Source organism: Salmo trutta, chromosome 37 (assembly GCF_901001165.1).
Source record: "Salmo trutta chromosome 37, fSalTru1.1, whole genome shotgun sequence".
Classification (NCBI taxonomy): domain Eukaryota; kingdom Metazoa; phylum Chordata; class Actinopteri; order Salmoniformes; family Salmonidae; genus Salmo; species Salmo trutta.
The window spans coordinates 9,973,427-9,999,017 of NC_042993.1; the positions used below are offsets into that span (position 1 = coordinate 9,973,427).

General features: G+C 49.2%; 1 protein-coding gene and 1 long non-coding RNA gene across 3 annotated transcripts in view; both read left to right on the forward strand.

Annotated features, from left to right (window-relative positions):
• Positions 1 to 5,067: 5,067 nt before the first annotated feature.
• The window catches only part of LOC115177039 (protein capicua homolog), a 49,445-nt gene continuing 28,921 nt past the window's right edge, over positions 5,068 to 25,591 (forward strand). For both annotated transcript variants that reach the window (XM_029737497.1, XM_029737498.1), the window contains exon 1: positions 5,068 to 7,195. In XM_029737497.1, the coding sequence (XP_029593357.1) occupies positions 5,104 to 7,195 (2,092 nt within the window). In that variant the 5' untranslated portion in view covers positions 5,068 to 5,103. The remainder of the gene's footprint in view (positions 7,196 to 25,591) is intronic.
• On the forward strand, positions 12,310 to 13,097 carry LOC115177040 (uncharacterized). Its single transcript, XR_003872319.1, has 2 exons — positions 12,310 to 12,453; positions 12,536 to 13,097. It is a non-coding gene; the product is annotated as an uncharacterized LOC115177040 (long non-coding RNA).

Below are 25,591 nucleotides of genomic sequence, written 5' to 3' on the forward strand. Positions count from 1 at the left end.
ACTCACCACCTCCCTACACTCACCACCTCCCTACACTCACCACAACTAGGGACAGGAGGTTTTCCTCACCACGTCCCTACACTCACCACCTCCCTACACTCACCATGTCCCTACACTCACCACAACTAGGGACAGGAGGTTTTCCTCACCACGTCCCTACACTCACCACAACTAGGGACAGGAGGTTTACCGCACCACGTCCCTACACTCACCACAACTAGGGACAGGAGGTTTTCCTCTCAACGTCCCTACACTCACCACAACTAGGGACAGGAGGTTTTCCTCTCAACGTCCCTACACTCACCACAACTAGGGACAGGAGGTTTTCCTCTCAACGTCCCTACACTCACCACAACTAGGGACAGGAGGTTTTCCTCACCACATCCCTACACTCACCACCTCCCTACACTCACCACAACTAGGGACAGGAGGTTTTCCTCACCACGTCCCTACACTCACCACCTCCCTACACTCACCACCTCCCTACACTCACCACGTCCCTACACTCACCACAACTAGGGACAGGAGGTTTTCCTCACCACGTCCCTACACTCACCACCTCCCTACACTCACCACCTCCCTACACTCACCATGTCCCTACACTCACCACAACTAGGGACAGGAGGTTTACCGCACCACGTCCCTACACTCACCACAACTAGGGACAGGAGGTTTTCCTCTCAACGTCCCTACACTCACCACAACTAGGGACAGGAGGTTTTCCTCACCACGTAACCATAATTGCTCTACTTTCAGGCCAGGTGCCATTCTAATGAATGAATCAGGCTATCCGGTTATTTTAGCCGAAGGGAGAGAAAGGGCCAAAAGCCGTAATGGGACGGCCAGGGGCCTGAGAGTGTGAGACAGGCTGAGGGAGATTGTAACAGCCTCACAGGAAGTGATGTTAAACTAAATACTAAAGAGGTTATGGTGTACAATAGGAAGCATGGGTTGTATACGTGGGTTGTGTACGTGGGTTGTGTACGTGTGTGAGTCGTTTTTAGCATGGGCAAACAAACAGTTAAAATGACTCTGTTGAAGAATTCTTCCATTAGCCTAACCCTCACTTCGTCTCTGAGAAATGTGTGCGTGTTTACATCCGTGTGTGTGTTTGCCTGTGTGTGTGTGTGAGACTGTTTTTGTCCATTTTGTTTTGCGCATCACTGAATAGTGTGCCTGACCGTGTGCCAGGGTTCACATTTTCCCAATATGAGCACATTAAACCATGCCAGATTATTCCAAATGTGTGTCTGTATTTGCCAGTACGAAAAAGAGACAAGGAGACACAAAAGAGAGAGAGAGAGAGAGAGAGAGAAAGAAAAAGGGAAAGAGAGAGTAGGGCCGGGTGTGCTAGAACGAGTGTGGAAAATCCCTATGACTCTATATGGTAAAGGCAGACCTATTGTACAGCTGGCTTACTCTTTTCTCTCTCTCTCTCTCCCTCTCTCTCGCTCTCTGTTCCATCTCTCCCTCTGTTCTCTCTCTCTCTCTCTGTCTCCACCGTGTGTAGCTGTCTCTGTGTGTAGCCCAGGCACACACACACACACACGTCGCATTGAGCAGCACAACCTGGAGTGTGTGTGTGTGTGTGTGTATTAGTTTGTAGTACTAGAGCAGTGCTCAGATGTAAAAGCATATGTATTGAGTCATAGTGACCAAGCTAATGTATTAAATAATATGCGTTCAGTTTCTAGTTTAACCTCAATGATGATACATCTGTAAACGCTCAGTTTAGTTAGTGGAGTGTTAGTGGAGGCTCATCCACAAATGTTAGGAACTGTGGCCTTTGAAACATCCTCATTAGCTGGAGTGGGAATCATCAACACTCTTTACTTCCTCAAATTCACTCAACATTAATGTATATCCAGGATGCACATGCACACACTTTAGTGGATTACATGGAGGTGAATGGTAGGAAGTCATTCAGTGCAGTACACTTCCAGGTATGACATCATTTTCTAATCTCAGCCATTTTGATGCTGACGATAATAAATGACCACCTGTCTTCTCTCTCTCTCTCTCTCTCTCTCTCTCTCTCTCTCTCTCTCTCTCTCTCTCTCTCTCTCTCTCTCTCTCTCTCGCTCTCTCGCTCTCTGTTTTTCGTCTGAATTTCAGAGAAAAGAACAAGGAAGGAAAAAGGGCAGTGAAAAAGAGAGCTGAAGACCAGGGGGCACCAGAAAAAGAACGAAGAAGAAGAAACAGGGTAAAAATAAGACGAGCCAAAGAAAGGACAGAGCCACCATCAGCACTCACCCCACAGAGTATAAAGGCAGAAAGGAAAAGACCATCAGCACTCACCCCACAGAGTATAAAGGCAGAAAGGAAAAGACCATCAGCACTCACCCCACAGAGTATAAAGGCAGAAAGGAAAAGACCATCAGCACTCACCCCACAGAGTATAAAGGCAGAAAGGAAAAGACCATCAGCACTCACCCCACAGAGTATAAAGGCAGAAAGGAAAAGACCATCAGCACTCACCCCACAGAGTATAAAGGCAGAAAGGAAAAGACCATCAGCACTCACCCCACAGAGTATAAAGGCAGAAAGGAAAAGACCATCAGCACTCACCCCACAGAGTATAAAGGCAGAAAGGAAAAGACCATCAGCACTCACCCCACAGAGTATAAAGGCAGAAAGGAAAAGACCATCAGCACTCACCCCACAGAGTATAAAGGCAGAAAGGAAAAGACCATCAGCACTCACCCCACAGAGTATAAAGGCAGAAAGGAAAAGACCATCAGCACTCACCCCACAGAGTATAAAGGCAGAAGGAAAAGACCATCAGCACTCACCCCACAGAGTATAAAGGCAGAAAGGAAAAGACCATCAGCACTCACCCCACAGAGTATAAAGGCAGAAAGGAAAAGACCATCAGCACTCACCCCACAGAGTATAAAGGCAGAAAGGAAAAGACCATCAGCACTCACCCCACAGAGTATAAAGGCAGAAAGGAAAAGACCATCAGCACTCACCCCACAGAGTATAAAGGCAGAAAGGAAAAGACCATCAGCACTCACCCCACAGAGTATAAAGGCAGAAAGGAAAAGACCATCAGCACTCACCCCACAGAGTATAAAGGCAGAAAGGAAAAGACCATCAGCACTCACCCCACAGAGTATAAAGGCAGAAAGGAAAAGACCATCAGCACTCACCCCACAGAGTATAAAGGCAGAAAGGAAAAGACCATCAGCACTCACCCCACAGAGTATAAAGGCAGAAAGGAAAAGACCATCAGCACTCACCCCACAGAGTATAAAGGCAGAAAGGAAAAGACCATCAGCACTCACCCCACAGAGTATAAAGGCAGAAAGGAAAAGACAAGGTGAAGAGATGAAGCCACTAAAGAAACAGAGGGGGCGCTCCCCCCCCTCCACACGGGCCAAAGGGGGGAAGAAGAGAGGGGCGACAGAGACCCCCCCAGAGAGGGACAACAGGAACAAACTCAGGAACGAGAACCAAGACGGACAGCCTCAAACCACGCCCCCCGCCCACTTGCCACGGAAACAATCCACAACCTCCTCTGACAGCTCTCAGCAGGAGCCAATCAGAGGCAGCGAGACCCCAAAGAAGGAGGGGCCTAGAGAGCAGGTGCCGCCAAGGCAACATGAAGTCAAAGAGAAGACCGAGGACAGCAGAGGGAGGGTTGGGGGGAATTCAGGGGGGCCTAACAGCACCCCCACCCCCTCCCATAACAACACCCTCACCATCCCCACCCCCACTACCAGTCCCAGCCCTACCTCCATGTCCAGTAGGAAAACAGCCACCTTCAAGGCCAGAGTCCCCAAGAAAAAGTACATCGCTGAACACTATGCTAGTAGCAATGCGCCCGGCCTCACCTTCACCCCTGCCCCCATGCACAACAGCCACAGTAACTACAGTAGTACTAGCAGTAGTATTAACATCATCAACAGCAGTAGTACTAACAGTAATAACAGTAGTAATACCATTAGTAACAGTAGTAGGACTAACACTACTATTAATGGTATTAACAGCATTAGTAACAGCATTAGTAACAGCATTAGTAACAGTAACAGCATTAGTAACAGCATTAGTAACAGCATTAGTAACAGCATTAGTAACAGCATTAGTAACAGCCATAGCAGCAGCTCAGTCAGCCTCTCGCTAGCCCCCAGTGTGTCCAATGAGGAGAGGAAGGTAGCCGCTAGCAGCCACAGCCATGGCCCGGGGGAACAGGGGATGACAGGGGCCTCCATAGGGCCCAACAATGGCAGTGTGGCCCCCCAGGACAGAGAGAGAGACCCCCAGGGTGGGGAGACAGAGGCAGAGGGGGCCCCTAACTCAGTACGCTCCGTATCCACGGATACAGCCAGCGAGCACGATCTGGAGGTGAACTCCCAGCCCATTACCAGCCCTGGTAGAGCCCCCTACTCTGCTACTACCTCCCAGCCCGGCCCCGGCCCCAACCAGAGCCACAGAAAGGGCAGTATGTCCGGGGCGGATGCCCTGGCCAAAGGCCTGAAGAACCAGAGAGTTCTAGCCCGCTGTCGATGGAGAGACAGACTTAACGGAGAGCAAGGTGGGAGGGAGAGAGAGAAGGATGGACCCCTGTCTCCTATGTTCAGGGCTGGGGTGGTGCGGCGGGTGAGTGGGGGCAGCGCTGATATCCAGCTGCAGGGGGAGGAGGGGATACTCTGTTACCCCTTTCAGGGGGGGACCGCACACCCGGAGGGAGAGGAGACGAGCGTGGAGTTCATCCTGGACGCCCCCCCACCCGGCACGGCGTCCATGGCCATCGGGACACGCGTATGTGTGCCTTTCAGAGGGGGAGGGGGGCGTGATGGAGGTGAACAGGGGACACCTCAGCTATACAGAGAAGGAGTGCTGTCCCAGGTAGACCCCCACCCTGCCGTGTTGTTCCCCTACAGGGTGCTACTGTGTGAGGATCCAGAGGCGCTGGAGAATGGAGGGAGGGAGGAGGAGAGAGGGATGGAGGAGGAGAGGAGGAGGGTGCAGGCCCAGGCTGTATGGGTGTCCAGACAGAGCCTGAGGCTGCTGACTCCCCCCTGGGAACTGCCTCACCCAGAAGGGGGGAGAGAGAGGGAGAGGGAGAGAGAGAGGGAGGAGAGGGAGAGGAGGGAGGAGATGGAGGTGGAGAGGGAGGTGTGCCAGCTGAGTATTGGGATGGCGCTGGGTGGGCCGATGGGAGGGGGGGCGAGGTTGGTGCACAGCTTCTCTCCAGCTGGGGTGGTGGGGGGGCATCACTATGGAAACATCCCCCCCCACCCCTCCTCGTTGGTAACGACCAGCGTTGTCGCCAGCACTGGAGAGGGTTACCCTGACAAAGAGAGAGAACAAGAGAGGGAACAAGAGAGACAGAAACAGCCCCAAACACCAGAGGAGGACATGGAGATGTCTAGGTTCAGTATGGGCACCCAGCATCGCCACATCCTCTCCAAGCCCCTCCTCGGGGGGCACAGCTACCCCTCCTCCCAACACCTGGTCCAGGGCCTGGGCACGCCACTGGGCTCTCACCTGTCCTCCCTCACCTTGCCTGGCCCTGAGGCCCTGGGCATGACCCCCCCACCACACCTACCCCCTTCCAAGAGCACCCTGGTCCCCCTGGACAAGACCCCCTCCCAGATCCCCACCCCTACCCCTGGAGGGGGGTCTACCTCCTCCTCAGCCTCCTCCTCGCGCTCCCGCACCCCCCTGTCGGCCGCCCTGCAGAAGTACAAGAAGGGGGACGTGGTGTGCACCCCTAATGGTATCCGCAAGAAGTTCAACGGCAAACAGTGGAGACGCCTCTGTTCCAGAGAGGGCTGTATGAAGGAGTCCCAGAGACGAGGCTACTGCTCACGCCACCTCTCCATGAGAACTAAAGAGATGGAGGGAGCGGGAGGAGGGGGAGAGAGGGACAGGGGGAGAGGAGGAGGAGGGGGGAGCAGTTCAGGGACGGTCACCCCCTCGGACCTGCGTGGGTTTGACTGGGATGAGACGTCCAGAGACAGCAGCGAGGCCAGCAGTAGAGGAGACTCCCGCCCTCGGCTGGTGCTGCCCTCCCTCCTCCCCCATGACTTCTCCAGGTTTGACTTTGACGAGTGTGAGGCAGCCACAATGCTGGTGTCTCTGGGCAGCTCTCACTCTGGGACCCCCTCCTTCTCCCCCATCTCCAACCAGTCCCCTTTCTCCCCCGCACCCTCGCCCTCACCCTCCCCCCTCTTCGGATTCCGTCCCGCCAACTTCTCCCCCATCACTGCCTCCTCCGTCCTCCCCCCTCCTCGCAGACACAGACACCCCAGTGCCACGGGGGGAAAGCTGGGCACCCCTGGAGGGGCAGAGAGGGAGAGGCATACCTCAGGGGTCCAGCCGTCCTTCCACACTAACCTGACCTTCACTGTCCCCATGAGCCCCAGCAAACGCAAAACAGACGTTCCTCCTCCCCCTCCTCCCTCCTCCCACCCCCACCACGACTACCCCCCCAAACCTGAGCTGGAGCAGGGGGACCTGAACCCTGCCTCGTTCCCCGTCCTTTCCCCCCAGGCCCCAGCACACACTCACGCTTACACACCCACCTTCTCCTGTCCCCGAAGGGTGAGCACACCAACCAGCCGGCCCCCCTCCTCCCCCGCCACCTCCCCTCCTCCCCTCCTGGTGTCCCCAACTCCCCCCTCCCCTCCAGACTCAGGCCCCCGCCGTTTCCACCCCACATCCCAGCAGGCCTTGCGGGACTCTCCGGTGATCGTGCGGAATCCGGAGGTTCCTCTGGCCAAGTTCACAGAGCGTCCGTTAGGCCGTGGGGGGGGGGAAGTAGGTGATCCTAAGAGTCTTAACAGCGTTACTCCCCAGCCTGTCTCCACTCTCCAAGTCCCTGTACCCATCAACGCTGCTGCTGCCGCGGCAACCAACGGCACCGTCCTCCTCCAGAGCCCCACCCCCACCCTAGTGCTGGTGTCATCCGCTCCGCCCTCCCTGACCTCCATCACCCCCGGTTACCCAGCTTTGGCTTGCATCTCCATCTCCACCACGCTCCCCTCTTCGGGACCCCCTCTCACCAACCCAGCCAGCCCAGGGGAGGGGGGTGGTAGGACAGAGACGACAGGCTCGTTTGGGGGGGAGGTTCAGCAGCCAGTGGCCTGTCACCCCTCTCCTACAGCCCTGCTGCCCGTCATACTGCCTGCAGAGAACCTGCACCCCACACCATGCAAAGACATCATCATGGGACGCCCTGGGACAGGTGAGACACACTGGGAGACAGCCTGGACATGAAGGGATGAGATGGGGTAGAGGAACAGGGGGAGGGATGAGATGGGGTAGAGGAACAGGGGATGAGATGGGGAATAGGAACAGGGGGAGGGATGAGATGGGGTAGAGGAACAGGGGGAGGGATGAGATGGGGTAGAGGAACAGGGGGGAGGGATGAGATGGGGAATAGGAACAGGGGGAGGGATGAGATGGGGTAGAGGAACAGGGGGAGGGATGAGATGGGGTAGAGGAACAGGGGGAGGGATGAGATGGGGTAGAGGAACAGGGGGGGGATGAGATGGGGTAGAGGAACAGGGGGAGGGATGAGATGGGGAATAGGAACAGGGGGAGGGATGAGATGGGGTAGAGGAACAGGGGGAGGGATGAGATGGGGAATAGGAACAGGGGGAGGGATGAGATGGGGGTAGAGGAACAGGGGGAGGGATGAGATGGGGAATAGGAACAGGGGAGGGATGAGATGGGGTAGAGGAACAGGGGGAGGGATGAGATGGGGAATAGGAACAGGGGGAGGGATGAGATGGGTAGAGGAACAGGGGGGAGGGATGAGATGGGGGTAGAGGAACAGGGGGAGGGATGAGATGGGGAGTAGAGGAACAGGGGGAGGGATGAGATGGGGAATAGGAACAGGGGGAGGGATGAGATGGGGAATAGGAACAGGGGGAGGGATGAGATGGGGAATAGGAACAGGGGAGGGATGAGATGGGAATAGGAACAGGGGGGGGATGAGATGGGGAAATAGGAACAGGGGGAGGGATGAGATGGGGAATAGGAACAGGGGGGAGGGATGAAATGGGGAATAGGAACAGGGGGAGGGATGAGATGGGGTAGAGGAACAGGGGGAGGGATGAGATGGGGTAGAGGAACAGGGGAGGGATGAGATGGGGTAGAGGAACAGGGGGAGGGATGAGATGGGGTAATAGGAACAGGGGGAGGGATGAGATGGGTAGAGGAACAGGGGGAGGGATGAGATGGGGTAATAGGAACAGGGGGGAGGATGAGATGGGGTAGAGGAACAGGGGGAGGGATGAGATGGGTGAGAGGACATGGGGAGGGTATGGGTAGGAACAGGGGGAGCGATGAGATTGGGGAATAGGAACAGGGGGAGGGATGAGATGGGGAATAGGAACAGGGGGAGGGATGAGATGGGGTAGAGGAACAGGGGGAGGGATGAGATGGGGAATAGGAACAGGGGGGAGGGATGAGATGGGGTAGAGGAACAGGGGGAGGGATGAGATGGGGAATAGGAACAGGGGGAGGGATGAGATGGGGTAGAAGAACAGGGGGAGGGATGAGATGGGGTAGAGGAACAGGGGGAGGGATGAGATGGGGAATAGGAACAGGGGGAGGGATGAGATGGGGTAGAGGAACAGGGGGAGGGATGAGATGGGGAATAGGAACAGGGGGGAGGGATGAGATGGGGTAGAGGAACAGGGGAGGGATGAGATGGGGTAGAGGAACAGGGGGAGGGATGAGATGGGGAATAGGAACAGGGGGAGGGATGAGATGGGGAATAGGAACAGGGGGAGGGATGAGATGGGGTAGAGGAACAGGGGGAGGGATGAGATGGGGAATAGGAACAGGGGGAGGGATGAGATGGGGAATAGGAACAGGGGGAGGGATTAAATGGGGGTAGAGGAACAGGGGGAGGGATGAGATGGGGAATAGGAACAGGGGGGAGGGATTAAATGGGGGTAGAGGAACAGGGGGAGGGATGAGATGGGGTAGAGGAACAGGGGAGGGATGAGATGGGGAATAGGAACAGGGGGGAGGGATTAAATGGGGGTAGAGGAACAGGGGGGAGAGATTAAATAGGGGTAGAGGAACAGGGGGGAGAGATTAAATGGGGGTAGAGGAACAGGGGGAGGGATGAGATGGGGTAGAGGAACAGGGGGGAGGGATTAAATGGGGGTAGAGGAACAGGGGGAGGGATGAGATGGGGTAGAGGAACAGGGGGAGGGATGAGATGGGGTAGAGGTAAAGGGGAGGGATGAGATGGGGTAGAGGAACAGGGGGAGCGATGAGATGGGGTAGAGGTAAAGGGGAGGGATGAGATGGGGTAGAGGAACAGGGGGAGCGATGAGATGGGGTAGAGGAACAGGGGGAGCGATGAGATGGGGTAGAGGTAAAGGGGGAGGGATGAGATGGGGTAGAGGTAAAGGGGAGGGATGAGATGGGGTAGAGGAACAGGGGGAGGGATGAGATGGGGTAGAGGAACAGGGGGAGGGATGAGATGGGGTAGAGGCACAGGGGGAGCGATGAGATGGGGTAGAGGAACAGGGGAGGGATGAGATTTGGGTAGAGGCACGGGGAGGGATGAGATTTGAGTAGAGGAACAGGGGAGGGATGAAATGGGGTAGAGGAACTGAGAGGGATGAGATTTGAGTAGAGGAACAGGGAGAGGGATGCAGGGGGGTGAGAGCTGATATGATTATAATGTTCTGATTATTTAATGCGACTACTATGCTTTGATTATTGTGTTTAACTCCAGGCGAGGACCTAGGTTGGCATCGTGAAATGGAAGAGTTTTTGAAACGTGAATGCGCTGGTTGTTGTAGCAGCAACATGAAAATGGTTACCTAGTTTCATTTTCCACCAAATTCACATTTATGGAACAGGGATTGACTTTTGGGCAGGTCATTTCTCTCGTCAAACAGAATGAGTTTAGTGACCATTAGTGAAGGGAAGGTACTGGGATGTCTGGTCTGTTCAGCAGGGTTTATGGTCCGTGCTCTCCTTGCTCCTTGGGACCTCCCTACCCCATTGAAGTTGGCATTTTAAAATACTTTAGGTTATGGTAGGGATTAAGGTTAGGGTTAGGGTAACAGTAGGGGTTAGGGTAACAGTAGGGGTTAGGGTAACAGTAGGGATTAAGGTTAGGGTTAGGGTAACAGTAGGGGTTAGGGTAACAGTAGGGGTTAGGGTAACAGTAGGGATTATGGTTAGGTTTAGGGTAACAGTAGGGATTAAGGTTAGGGTTAGGGTAACAGTAGGGGTTAAGGTTAGGGTAACAGTAGGGGTTAAGGTTAGGGTTAGGGTAACAGTAGGGATTAAGGTTAGGGTTAGGGTAACAGTAGGGGTTAAGGTTAGGGTTAGGGTAACAGTAGGGATTAAGGTTAGGTTTAGGGTAACAGTAGGGATTAAGGTTAGGGTTAGGGTAACAGTAGGGATTAAGGTTAGGTTTAGGGTAACAGTAGGGATTAAGGTTAGGTTTAGGGTAACAGTAGGGATTAAGGTTAGGGTTAGGGTAACAGTAGGGGTTAAGGTTAGGGTTAGGGTAACAGTAGGGGTTAAGGTTAGGGTTAGGGTAACAGTAGGGGTTAGGGTTAGGTTTAGGGTAACAGTAGGGGTTAAGGTTAGGGTTAGGGTAACAGTAGGGGTTAAGGTTAGGGTTAGGGTAACAGTTGGGGTTAAGGTTAGGGTTAGGGTAACAGTAGGGGTTAAGGTTAGGGTTAGGGTAACAGTAGGGGTTAAGGTTAGGGTTAGGGTAACAGTAGGGGTTAAGGTTAGGGTTAGGGTAACAGTAGGGGTTAAGGTTAGGGTTAGGGTAACAGTAGGGGTTAAGGTTAGGTTTAGGGTAACAGTAGGGATTAAGGTTAGGTTTAGGGTAAGAGTAGGGATTAAGGTTAGGGTTAGGGTAACAGTAGGGGTTAAGGTTAGGGTTAGGGTAACAGTAGGGGTTAAGGTTAGGGTTAGGGTAACAGTAGGGGTTAAGGTTAGGGTTAGGGTAACAGTAGGGGTTAAGGTTAGGGTTAGGGTAACAGTAGGGATTAAGGTTAGGTTTAGGTTAGGGACATCCCAAAGATCCCGGATAGCACTGACCCAAGGCGTACAGTAACAAGGAAGGGCTGGTCGTTGACTGTTGGGTCAGAGTAGGGAAATCAGTTCAGTTTAAATGGGTATAAAATACAGGATATACTGTATGTAATGTAGGCCACATACGGACCGTTTCCACCATCTCTCGCTGGGTGTGTGTGTGTCATCATTGTTTGAGACTGGGTTTAGATAGAGAGTGGGGAAGGCCTCTGAAAGAGAGGATGGGAGGATGAATGACATTTGGGGTTTTGTCTTTGAGAGAATGCTACTGACATGAATCCTCTCAGTCCCATCTCTGCAGTGCCGTCTGACTGTAATTTGGGGTACAGTCCCAGTTAGGATACAGTATGTAGGCTACCACTGCACCAGTACGGTCAGTTCTACCATTCTGGTGTGTGTGTGTGTGTGTGTGTGTCAGTGTCAGTAATAAACAATAGGACAGTATTGACAGGAGGTAATCCCACAGGAGAACCAGAGGTGTGTGTGTGTGTGTGTGTGTGTGTGTGTGTGTGTGTGTGTGTGTGTGTGTGTGTGTGTGTGTGTGTGTGTGTGTGTGTGTGTGTCAGTAATAAACAATAGGACAGTATTGACAGGAGGTAATCCCACAGGAGAACCAGAGGTGTGTGTGTGTGTGTGTCAGTAATAAACAATAGGACAGTATTGACAGGAGGTAATCCCACAGGAGAACCAGAGGTGTGTGTGTGTGTGTGTGTGTGTGTGTGTGTGTGTGTGTGTGTGTCAGTAATAAACAATAGGACAGTATTGACAGGAGGTAATCCCACAGGAGAACCAGAGGTGTGTGTGTGTGTGTGTGTGTGTGTGTGTGTGTGTGTGTGTGTCAGTAATAAACAATAGGACAGTATTGACAGGAGGTAATCCCACAGGAGAACCAGAGGTGTGTGTGTGTGTGTGTGTGTGTGTGTGTGTGTGTGTGTGTCAGTAATAAACAATAGGACAGTATTGACAGGAGGTAATCCCACAGGAGAACCAGAGGTGGGTGTGTGTGTGTGTGTGTGTGTGTGTGTGTGTGTGTGTGTGTGTGTGTGTGTGTGTGTGTGTGTGTGTGTGTGTGTGTGTGTGTGTGTGTGTGTGTGTGTCAGTAATAAACAATAGGACAGTATTGACAGGAGGTAATCCCACAGGAGAACTAGAGGTGTGTGTGTGTGTGTGTGTGTGTCAGTAATAAACAATAGGACAGTATTGACAGGAGGTAATCCCACAGGAGAACCAGAGGTGTGTGTGTGTGTGTGTGTGTGTGTGTGTGTGTGTGTGTGTGTGTGGGTGTGTCAGTAATAAACAATAGGACAGTATTGACAGGAGGTAATCCCACAGGAGAACCAGAGGTGTGTGTGTGTGTGTGTGTGTGTGTGTGTGTGTGTGTGTCAGTAATAAACAATAGGACAGTATTGACAGGAGGTAATCCCACAGGAGAACCAGAGGTGTGTGTGTGTGTGTGTGTGTGTGTCAGTAATAAACAATAGGACAGTATTGACAGGAGGTATTCCCACAGGAGAACCAGAGGTGGGTGTGTCTAAAGAGACGGAGGGATGGTTTTGTTAGCTGCCTTTCCCCAAAGGCTATTATCTACTCACGCCACTTATCAATGACGCATTGTGTGTGTGAGTGTTTGAGCGTGTGTGTCTGTGTCATGTTGTCTAGTATGAAGGGGTAAAATAAGGTCTGGGAGGTATTTTTGAGTGATTTGCGTTGGGCTCGTCCATTTTAGAGTTGTGTTTGCATGCGCACGTTACAGTGCCAGAGTGCATGTGGGTGTGTAAAGAATCCTCTGTGCTTCATGCTCCTGTGTGGGCTCTCTTTCTCTCTGTGTGTGTGTGTGTGTGTGTCTGTATGTGATCAATAAACAATGAATCAACATTTCTCCATCTGTGCTGGAGCAGTATGACATTTAGATGGCCTGTTGTTGTATTCAGTGTGTGTGTGATTGTATGTGTTGTAGGTCTAGCTATTTGTCTGTCTTTGCGAGACAAGTGTATGTGGGTGTTTTCTCTCTCTTGAGAGAAAGAGGGTGTGAGTTCTTGTTTGTGCATGAGGTTATCAGCGAGAAACTATGTGTGTGCTTACTGCGTAGTTACGATGAGCTTTGAGTGTAAAACTGCTACACACACATAACAAATAGCCTAACATATTGCAGATAAAAGTGACATTATACAGTTGAACTCTGAAGTTTACATACACCTTAGCAAAATACATTTAAACTCTGTTTTTCACAATTCCTGACATTTAATCCTAGTAAAAATTCCCTATCTTGGGTCAGTTAGGATCACCACTTAATTTTAAGAATGTGAAATGTCAGAATAATAGTAGAGAGAATGATTTATTTCAGCTTTTATTTCTTTCATCACATTCCCAGTGGGTCAGAAGTTTACATGCACTCAGTTAGTATTTGGTAGCATTGCCTTTAAATTGTTTAACTTGGGTCAAACGTTTCAGGTAGCCTTCAACAAGCTTCCCACAATAAGTTGGGTGAATTTTGGCCCATTCCTCCTAACAGAGCTGGTGTAACTGAGTCAGGTTTGTAGGCCTCCTTGCTCGCACATGCCTTTTCAGTTCTGCCCACAAATATTTTATAGGCTTGAGGTCAAGGCTTTGTGATGGCCACTCCAATACCTTGACTTTGTTGTCCTTAATCCATTTTGCCACAACTTTGGAAGTATGCTTGGGGTCATTGTCCATTTGGAAGACCCATTTGCGACCAAGCTTTAACTTCCTGACTTCAATATATCCACATAATTTTCGAACCTCATGATGCCATCTATTTTGTGAAGTGCACCAGTCCCTCCTGCAGCAAAGCACCCCCACAACATGATGCTGCCACCCCTGTGCTTCACAGTTGGGATGGTGTTCTTCGGCTTGCAAGCCTCCCCTTTTTTCCTCCAAACATAACGATGGTCATTATGGCCAAACAGTTCCATTTTTGTTTCATCGGACCAGAGGACATTTCTCCAAAACCGTAGTCTGGCTTTTTTATGCCGGTTATGGAGCAGTGGCTTCTTCCTTGTTGAGCGGCCTTTCAGGTTATGTCGATATAGGACTGGTTTTACTGTGGATATAGATACTTTTTTACCTGTTTCCTCTAGCATCTACACAAGGTCCTTTGCTGATGTTCTGGGATTGATTTGCACTTTTCGCACCAAAGTACATTCATCTCTAGGAGACAGAACGCGTCTCCTTCCTGAGCGGTATGACGGCTGCGTGGTCCCATGGTGTTTATACTTGCGTACTATTGTTTGTACAGATGAACATGGTACCTTCAGGCATTTGGAAATTGCTCCCAAGGATGAACCAGACTTGTGGAGGTCTACAATGTATTTTCTGAGGTCTTGTCTGATTTCTTTTGATTTTCCCATGATGTCAAGCAAAGGGGCACTGAGTTTGAAGGTAGGCTTTGAAATACATCCACAGGTACACCTCCAATTGACTCAAATAATGTCAATTAGCCTATCAGAAGCTTCTAAAGCCATGACATCATTTCTGGAATTTTCCAAGCTGTTTAAAGGCACAGTCAACTTAGTGTATGTAAACTTCTGACCCACTGGAATTGTGATACAGTGAATTATAAGTGAAATAATCTGTCTGTAAACAATTGTTGGAAAAATGTCTTGTGTCATGCACAAAGTAGATGTCCTAACCGACTTGCCAAAACTATAGTTTGTTAACAAGAAATTTGTGGAGTGGTTGAAAAATGAGTTTTAATGACTCCATCCCTAAGTGTATGTAAACTTCCGACTTCAACTGTATACACTGAACAGAAATATAAACGCAACATTGAACAATTTCAACGATTTTACTGAGTTACAGTTCATATAATGAAATCAGTCAATTTAAATCAATTAATTAGGCCCTAATCTGGGAACCAGGCTCAACCAATCAGAATGAGGTTTTCCCCACAAAAGGGCATTATTACACACAGAAATACTCCTCAGTTTCAACATCTTTCTAGGTGACTGGGTGGCTGGTCTCAGACGATCCCGCAGGTGAAGAAGCTGGATGTGGAGTTCCTGGGCTGGCATGGTTACACGTGGTCTGCGGTTGTGAGGCCGGTTGGACGTACTGCCAAATTCTCTAAAACAAGGCGGCTTATGGTAGAGAAATTGACATTAAATTCTCTGGCAACAGCTCTGGTGGCCATTCCTGCAGTCAGCATGCCAATTGACAAAACTGCACATTTTAGAAGTGGCCTTTTATTGTCCCCAGGTCAAGGTGCAACTGTGTAATGATCATGCTGTTTAAACAGCTTCTTGATTTGCCACACCTGTCAGGTGGACAGATTATCTTGGCAAAGCAGAAATGCTCACTAACAGGGATGTAAACAAATTTGGGCACCAAATTTGAGAGAAATAATAATTTTGTGCGTATGGAACATTTCAGGGATCTTTTATTTCAGCTCATGAAACATGGGACCAACACTACATGTTGTGTTTATATATATTTTTTTTATAACACACTGGGCAGGTTACTCATAAGATGATTCCCCCCCCCCCCCCCCCCCCCATTCTCTACTGAATGGCTGTACCATTGAGTTAGTTGGTAGAACTCCAGCTTTGGCTAGAGGTGATATGTGAGAGAGGAGGAGTGAGTCAGGTAAATTAGATTGAACTCTGTTGGAGAAGTGAGACAGAAGGATGAGTTTTCTGCAGCTTCCTTCCCCTGTTTCTACTCCTCCTTCCACTCGTCCAATACAATGTTCCATTTATTCACATTTATTATCGTCACACACACTTTAAAGCCACAATCTGGGATTTGTGTTTCAGCCCAACAGTAGCCCTGCCACTCGGTTTGTTGAGCTGAGGGATGGAGCTGGGAAATGTAACCACTCTCAAACTCAGACGGAACTCTGGATTCAGGGACTGTGCGTGTGTGTTTGTAACTCAAAGTTCATTTTACAAAGGGTGCAAGAGGGTCAATGTCAGAGCAGAGGGTAGTGCTGTAAAATTGATAGAACCATTGAGAGACTATGTGAGAAAAGGATGAGATGGAGGGCAAGGGGATAAAAGGGAAAAGTATGTCATATGTGCATGATGCATTGTAAGTAGTGTTTGTGTGTGTGTGTGTGTGTGTGTGTGTGTGTGCGCAACCACGCATCAATCATCGAACACCGGAAATGATGTGTACGTGCCAAAATGTCTGTTGCCATGGCAACAAAGCAAACACTCCCATACACCGATGTACACGCACACAACATGCAGTACAAATAGAAGCTGGCGCTACGCAGTTCCCCTTCCCTTCGCAGTCAGTGCCTCTTTCGGTTCATCTCTGACATTTTAGTTAACATTTGAACATGAACGCAAGACAAAAATATGATGTTTTGCTCTCTAAATTGATTTGTAGTTGACGTTGAAGTGTTCGGGGTCAAATCTTTATTTCCAAGTTTGTACTGTTAATATTACCACAGAACCCAGCACGAAATACACATCACACAAAGTCATGGCAACTGTGTTTTTCTCAGGCTTTATTACCTCCTAAGGGCTCATCATATGGAACAACATGGAAGCATAAATAGTATTCTGATAAACAACTTAGGCCTCTACATTACATTCCCATTTTGACATGCCTACTCTAACATTTTGATTTCAGAATCTGACTGTTCTCTAAATAATTCAAATCAACGGTTTCACTTCTTATTCTAGTTCGGCTATGTGCTCCACCTTTAAAGTGACCACCTACAGCCGTAGCCTAGTTCTGGCGAGGCCAGGTCAAACAAGGTTATGCCATTACTTTCTGGAATACAAATCTACTGTATGTAGCATGAATGAACCTTTTGTAGTGAGGTTAGGACTGTGTGTGTGGTTGGTGCATGCTTCATACAGAGTCTATTACAACTAAATGATCCTTCTCAGCCCTGTGTTTGTTAGTAGGCCCCGTTAGTTTCTCACAGAGCCAAATGAAAAACAGATTTGCAATGGAAACTCCAGCTTTCTCTGTGATTATGAGGTGAAATCTGGATAGTCAGTGCTTCACGGCCAGCCTGACTGGGCTTAGCGCCTTCACACACATCTACCCAACACCAGGCGGGCACACACACACACACACACACACACACCACCGGGGCTGGCCCGGCACAAACACACACACAGATGCAGCACGGGCACGCCACGCACACACACACCCAACATAGGACACTCACTTATACACACACACACCCAACATAGGACACTCACTTATACACACACACACCCAACACAGGGCACTCACTTATACACACACACCCAATACAAGGCACTCACTTATACACACACACACCCAATAAAGGGCACTCACTTATACACACACACCCAATACAGGGCACTCACTTATACACACACACACCCAATACAGGGCACTCACTTATACACACACACACCCAATACAGGGCACTCACTTATACACACACACACCCAATACAGGGCACTCACTTATACACATACACACCCAACACAGGGCACTCACTTATACACACACACCCAATACAGGGCACTCACTTATACACACACACCCAATACAGGGCACTCACTTATACACACACACACCCAACACAGGGCACTCACTTATACACATACACCCAACACAGGGCACTCACTTATACACACACACCCAACACAGGGCACTCACTTATACACACACACCCAACACAGGGCACTCACTTATATACACACACACCCAACACAGGGCACTCACTTATACACACACACACCCAACACAGGGCACTCACTTATACACATACACACCCAACACAGGGCACTCACTTATACACACACACCCAACACAGGGCACTCACTTATACACACACACTCAGGAAAAGCAACTGGAGACCCATCTCTTCCCCTCTCCTTTCTCTGTCTTGCTCTGCCTTTCCCAAACCACAAAAAGCTCCCATTCTCCATGTTAACCCTTCGCTCCATCGCACTGCAGTCTCCTCCTCTCCCTCTCGCCATCCTGGTCTACCCGGATACAGATCCCCGGGAATAACAACCCCCCTCCCCCCTTTACGTAACACTTAAAGCCCCGCACTGGCTCCCAGACCATGGCAACAGACTACCACACATCTGGATAGACTAACACTCATTCATATCATGATAGTTATATTACCATGTATATATAGTCAAATACACAAGGGCAAGCTTATGCGTCACTATTGTACTTCATAAAACATATTTTTTTTTGGGGGGGGGGGTCTAAAAAGTACATTTTTAATGTTCCTCTGAAGTACAGGTGCTCTCCAACCTAAGTTAGACTTAGCTTTACTTTAGGAGAGGAGTTTTTATTTTAGTGAGGTCGAACATCTATCTTCCCGCTCTCCTCCTCTCTCTCCTGCTGGAGTGTTTTCCCAGGCTGTCTGGCATGGCTCTATCCGTCTGCTGGTGCTTTATCTGCTGGCTCATACTGCCTCCAGGTGGACAAACACACACATTACATCTCAGCCACGGAACAGGGACAGGGGACGATGGTGCACCTAGACGCTGATCTGGAGTCAGTTTGGTGTGTTCCCCCCAATAATGGTTAAGGTTAGGATTTGACAATGTTGAGTTGATCCTAGATCAGTGGCTAGGGAGTGGGAACAGGAGAAGTACTGTGCTCTGGAACAGGGTAATGCTCAATGTTAGTGCGCATGTGTCCTGTGTCTGAAAATAACAGACGATAAAGAGCTCGACTGTCGATGGTGGATATGTGTGTACTGAAGAACACTGAGCATCTCTTGTACCCATGTCCATGATTTGTCTGAGCAGGCTGGATCACACACTGAAACACACACGGCTCATGGTCTCAGGAAAGCTTCAGGATGGCGTGACACACACTAGTTCTGCCTTTTTACACAAGCCGAATTCCATGATTTGATTACTCACGAATAGATGACATCATAGCGCTCTGTCTCTAGGGAAGACACAGAGGCCAGGTGGAGGGTGGGGTGTGTTGTGGTGCGTTCAGGGGGCCGTTGGTCTCCACAAGTGACATGGGGACCTGTGCCCAACATGACTGTTACCGTGGTAACTGTGGAGGGTGGAGAATGGAGTTATAATTGGATAGAGCAAATGATTGGTAGGAGGAAGGAGAGAGAGGGGGAGAGATGGCTTTGGGGAGTGGGAGAAAGTGGGCGGGAGAAAGAGGAGAGAGAGAGAGACTGTGGCGTGCCCCTATATGTGATGCCAGGTGAGAGTGGGAGTCAGGGTGGGTGTTGGAGGGAGAAAGAGGAGAGAGAGAGAGACTGTGGCGTGACCCTATATGTGATGCCAGGTGAGAGTGGGAGTCAGGGTGGGTGTTGGAGGGAGAAAGAGGAGAGAGAGAGAGACTGTGGCGTGACCCTATATGTGATGCCAGGTTAGAGTGGGAGTCAGGGTGGGTGTTGGAGGGAGAAAGAGGAGAGAGAGAGAGACTGTGGCGTGACCCTATATGTGATGCCAGGTGAGAGTGGGAGTCAAGGTGGGTGTTGGAGGGAGAAAGAGGAGAGAGAGAGAGACTGTGGCGTGCCCCTATATGTGATGCCAGGTGAGAGTGGGAGTCAGGGTGGGTGTTGGAGGGAGAAAGAGGAGAGAGAGAGAGACTGTGGCGTGCCCCTATATGTGATGCCAGGTGAGAGTGGGAGTCAGGGTGGGTGTTGGAGGGAGAAAGAGGAGAGAGAGAGAGAGACTGTGGCGTGCCCCTATATGTGATGCCAGGTGAGAGTGGGAGTCAGGGTGGGTGTTGGAGGGAGAAAGAGGAGAGAGAGAGAGAGAGAGACTGTGGCGTGACCCTATATGTGATGCCAGGTGAGAGTGGGAGTCAGGGTGGGTGTTGGAGAGAGAGAGAGACTGTGGCGTGACCCTATATGTGATGCCAGGTGAGAGTGGGAGTCAGGGTGGGTGTTGGAGGGAGAAAGAGGAGAGAGAGAGAGAGAGAGACTGTGGCGTGCCCCTATATGTGATGCCAGGTGAGAGTGGGAGTCAGGGTGGGTGTTGGAGGGAGAAAGAGGAGAGAGAGAGAGACTGTGGCGTGCCCCTATATGTGATGCCAGGTGAGAGTGGGAGTCAGTGTGGGTGTTGGAGGGAGAAAGAGGAGAGAGAGAGACTGTGGCGTGCCCCTATATGTGATGCCAGGTGAGAGTGGGAGTCAGGGTGGGTGTTGGAGGGAGAAAGAGGAGAGAGAGAGAGAGAGAGACTGTGGCGTGACCCTATATGTGATGCCAGGTGAGAGTGGGAGTCAGGGTGGGTGTTGGAGAGAGAGAGAGACTGTGGCGTGACCCTATATGTGATGCCAGGTGAGAGTGGGAGTCAGGGTGGGTGTTGGAGGGAGAAAGAGGAGAGAGAGAGAGACTGTGGCGTGCCCCTATATGTGATGCCAGGTGAGAGTGGGAGTCAGGGTGGGTGTTGGAGGGAGAAAGAGGAGAGAGAGAGAGACTGTGGCGTGCCCCTATATGTGATGCCAGGTGAGAGTGGGAGTCAGGGTGGGTGTTGGAGGGAGAAAGAGGAGAGAGAGAGAGACTGTGGCGTGCCCCTATATGTGATGCCAGGTGAGAGTGGGAGTCAGGGTGGGTGTTGGAGGGAGAAAGAGGAGAGAGAGAGAGACTGTGGCGTGCCCCTATATGTGATGCCAGGTGAGAGTGGGAGTCAGGGTGGGTGTTGGAGGGAGAAAGAGGAGAGAGAGAGAGACTGTGGCGTGACCCTATATGTGATGCCAGGTGAGAGTGGGAGTCAGGGTGGGTGTTGGAGGGAGAAAGAGGAGAGAGAGAGAGAGAGAGAGAGAGACTGTGGCGTGCCCCTATATGTGATGCCAGGTGAGAGTGGGAGTCAGGGTGGGTGTTGGAGGGAGAAAGAGGAGAGAGAGAGAGACTGTGGCGTGCCCCTATATGTGATGCCAGGTGAGAGTGGGAGTCAGGGTGGGTGTTGGAGGGAGAAAGAGGAGAGAGAGAGAGACTGTGGCGTGACCCTATATGTGATGCCAGGTGAGAGTGGGAGTCAGGGTGGGTGTTGGAGGGAGAAAGAGGAGAGAGAGAGAGACTGTGGCGTGACCCTATATGTGATGCCAGGTGAGAGTGGGAGTCAGGGTGGGTGTTGGAGGGAGAAAGAGGAGAGAGAGAGAGACTGTGGCGTGCCCCTATATGTGATGCCAGGTGAGAGTGGGAGTCAGGGTGGGTGTTGGAGGGAGAAAGAGGAGAGAGAGAGAGACTGTGGCGTGACCCTATATGTGATGCCAGGTGAGAGTGGGAGTCAGGGTGGGTGTTGGAGGGAGAAAGAGGAGAGAGAGAGAGACTGTGGCGTGACCCTATATGTGATGCCAGGTGAGAGTGGGAGTCAGGGTGGGTGTTGGAGGGGGTGGAAAGTCAGGGACTTCACGTAGAGCCTCATGTCAGAGAACAGGAAACACCCACAGAGAAACTGGACATCAACACACAGACACACACCCACCCACAGCATAGATAAACACCTCATACAGTGTGAAGATATTCCTGTAGACAGAGTATTATGCAGTCCCTCAATATGTAGCTTTTGGTTCGATGAGAACAAACTCCTACACAGATACAGGGCAGAGCTCCACCAATCAGACAGGAGAGGGAGATCGTTAAGCTTAGCTGAGGGGGTCTCTCTCTTTCCAGATTTTCTGCCTTTAACTTCAACACTCTCCTCTCCATGTCCTTTCATTATGTCCGGAGGACTAGTGGTTTGTGACTATTCAGTCAAGTCTGCATGGTGATCTATTAGGTCTCTCAGAGCTAGAGGAGTATTCAGCCCAAGTGATCTCATAAGTCTAGGTTTAGTCTATCCTCAATTTAATGGCTTGAATGTCTATTGATAATCTCTTGTATTTCCTGCCTGTTGTTCTGTGATCTGTCTGCACCCGCGTGCTGTTTCATTTGTTCCTACCCGACATTCTTTCCTACCAAACAGAAATGTGTGTCACATAGCCTACATAACAAAATGACTGTTGTTTAACTTGCATATGTTTAAAACCCCCATGCAGTCTTTTTATTTTTATATCATCACTGTGGGCCCAATTCAGACATAGGAAATGTATACCTTTCCTACGCATGCCTTTCCTACGCACTCTCAGTAGTTGGTATTCACACTTACCTTATGCCAGGTACATAACAGGCTTTGCTGGCTTGGTTCCCTTGCACTGCCCGCGCTGAATACATTTTATTCAACCGCTGAAAACCCACCCACTTGCCGACCAACAGATTTTCTTGTTGAGTTTTGATTCAATTTATCTAAAGCCATCCCTTTAAATGTGGCACCTTTAATTACAATTGTCTCGACAGACTATATGGAGGGAACAGTTTAGATTATTAGGGATCAATGAAAGAAAGACATGACAATACGTGTATATTCATCTCTGGTTCATCAGATATATGATCTTGTAGATTATTTAGGGTTAGGAAAGCATTTATAAACTCGTAAAAACAGGCTTGTAGAGGCTTTACGCACAAAATATACCGAACAAAAATATAAAACGCAATAATTTCAAAGGTTTTACTGAGTTACAGTTCATAGAAGAAAATCTGTTCATTTAATACATTCATTTGGTCCTATATGGATTTCACATGACTGGGAATACAGATATGCATCTGTTGGTCACAGATACCTTTAATAAAAAAAGGTAGGGGCATGGATCAGAAAACCAGTCAGTATCTGGTGACCACCATTTGCCTCATGCAGCGTGACACATCTCCTTCACATAGAGTTGATCAGGCTGTTGATTGTGGCCTGCGTTTATATTTTTGTTCAGTGTAGTTTAATAACAGTGTACCCTCAGTGACAGGGCTGTAACTTCCCCTCTCTCCCTCTGTCGCTCTCTGTAGCGGTTTATATGTATTGACATGGTCAGAGCTCAGGGCAGTTTCAAAGCTGTAATCTCTCCCTTTTTTCATCGAGGTCGGGTCTAATGGCCATTAGTTTAACCGTTCACTTAATGCCACAGGCTTGGGCATTCCCATGACAGAAACGACTCCCTCAGAGACTGGAGAGAAAATCCCAGCTGAATGGACAATACAATGAATGACAGATTAGACCACTTCAAAGAATAAGGCTGTTTCGACTGCCATTTAAATGTTGATAAAGTGAATCTTTCAACAACAAAAATCCTGAGTTTTTCATTTAAGCAAAAAGGTAGGATGCTGTTGACAGTAGCTGAGAGCAGATACTGTAAGTCTGTCTTTCAGTAGTGGTTCTGGAAGGGTTAATATAAGATGTTTACTATGACAACAACATCTGCCTCATCTGAGCTAGTAGCGCTCGCTGTGACCTTATTGGCTGGCTCCCAAAGATCCCTGTGAGATGACTGGCTAGAAGAGGGAGATTAGACCCTCCCTCTATTGTATTTGTGTCTGATTTACAGGTGAACAGACCAGTTAAAATAAAATGTACACTGTGCTGGAGGGTATTAGATACACTATGTGTCATAGTTTAGACTGTGTGTTATGAAGTATGCTATTTGCAGCTATTAGTGAGAATTGTGTGTAGATGTACTGGGCCAACACACTCAATTTGTCATAATGTGTGTATGTTTGCACGTGTTATGAGTTTTCTATTAGCAGCAGTATTTAGTGATAAATGATATGTAGACATCTATAGGCAACCTTTTATCCAGTAATAGGAGTTGCAGTCAGTACCCTTAGTAGTTTGTGTGTGTGTGTGTGTGTGTGTGTGTGTGTGTGTGTGTGTGTGTGTGTGTGTGTGTGTGTGTGTGATCCATCTCCCCCATCTCTGGCCTCTCCACCCTTCCTCCCATAAGAGAAGTTCTGTTTTCCCTCCCTCTCTCCTCCCCTCTACACAGAATGACTGGTGGTCTATTTTTACACTGATACTCTCTCCTCCCCTCTACACAGAATGACTGGTGGTCTATTTTTACACTGATACTCTCTCCTCCCCTCTACACAGAATGACTGGTGGTCTATTTTTACACTGATACTCTCTCCTCCCCTCTACACAGAATGACTGGTGGTCTATTTTTACACTGATACTCTCTCCTCCCCTCTACACAGAATGACTGTTGGTCTATTTTTACACTGATACTCTCTCCTCCCCTCTACACAGAATGACTGGTGGTCTATTTTTACACTGATACTCTCTCCTCCCCTTTACACAGAATGACTGGTGGTCTATTTTTACACTGATACTCTCTCCTCCCCTCTACACAGAATGACTGGTGGTCTATTTTTACACTGATACTCTCTCCTCCCCTCTACACAGAATGACTGTTGGTCTATTTTTACACTGATACTCTCTCTTCCCCTTTACACAGAATGACTGTTGGTCTATTTTTACACTGATACTCTCTCCTCCCCTCTACACAGAATGACTGTTGGTCTATTTTTACACTGATACTCTCTCCTCCCCTCTACACAGAATGACTGGTGGTCTATTTTTACACTGATACTCTCTCCTCCCCTTTACACAGAATGACTGTTGGTCTATTTTTACACTGATACTCTCTCCTCCCCTCTACACAGAATGACTGTTGGTCTATTTTTACACTGATACTCTCTCCTCCTCCACCACTCATTTTCTTTCTCAGTCCTGGTTTGTGTGTAAGTGTGACTGTGTATGTGTGTACAGGTGTGCATGTGTCTGTCAGAAAGCGTGTGTGCTTGTTGTGTGCACATGATGTGTGTGCTCAACATATACACACACACATTTAAAAGTCAGTCTGGGGGATGTTAAGCTGCACTATGGAAATATTTACAAAATAGATTTTCTGGGATTGAATGGGCTTTTTATGGTGGAAAATGACATCATTGCTCGCCTCCCCTCTCCGTCTCTGACTAATGACACGGAAAATGAGAGAACCGCTCCACAAACAACTCAATAATTTACCACTCAGTTTACATGCCAGTGTGTGTGTGTGTGTGTGTGTGTGTGTGTGTGTGTGTGTGTGTGTGTGTGTGTGTGTGTGTGGCGTACACATGTGGTTAAATAACATGTTGGAATAGAGTGAATAAGGGTCCAACCATCTGATTTCATCGTTCCACAACCATTAGGCTACTTGTAATACTGCTCATGACTACCATTATGTAGAACTGCTGCTGCTGCCTGTACTGACTATCTAAAACACAATGGTAGTGGAGCAATTAGTTGAAGAAGTAGTAGAATAGTAGTCTAGTTGGAAAAGACACTAGCGTTGGTTCCTCTAAGCTTCTCTAATGCTGCTAATTACTCATTACCAATACTGTCTCTTTTTAGCGTTCCTGTAATTCAGTCACATGGTGAGTGTGTATGCACTGCTGAGTCATAAAACACATCTTTAATTTAGCCCAAACTACTACCTCTTCCCCTACTGTATTTATTTATTTTATTTATTTTGCTCCTTTGCACCATATTATTTATATTTTAACTTTTAACTTTCTTCAAACTACAAATCTACCATTCCAGTGTTTTTCTTGCCATACTTTATTTACTTTGCCACCATGGCATTTTTTTGCCTTTACCTCCCTTATCTCACATCATTTGCTCACATTGTATATAGTCTTATTTTTTTCTACTGCATCATTGATTGTATGTTGTTTTACTCCATGTGTAACTCTGTGTTTTTGTATGTTGTCGAACTGCTTTGCTTTATCTTGGCCAGGTCGCAATTGTAAATGAGAACT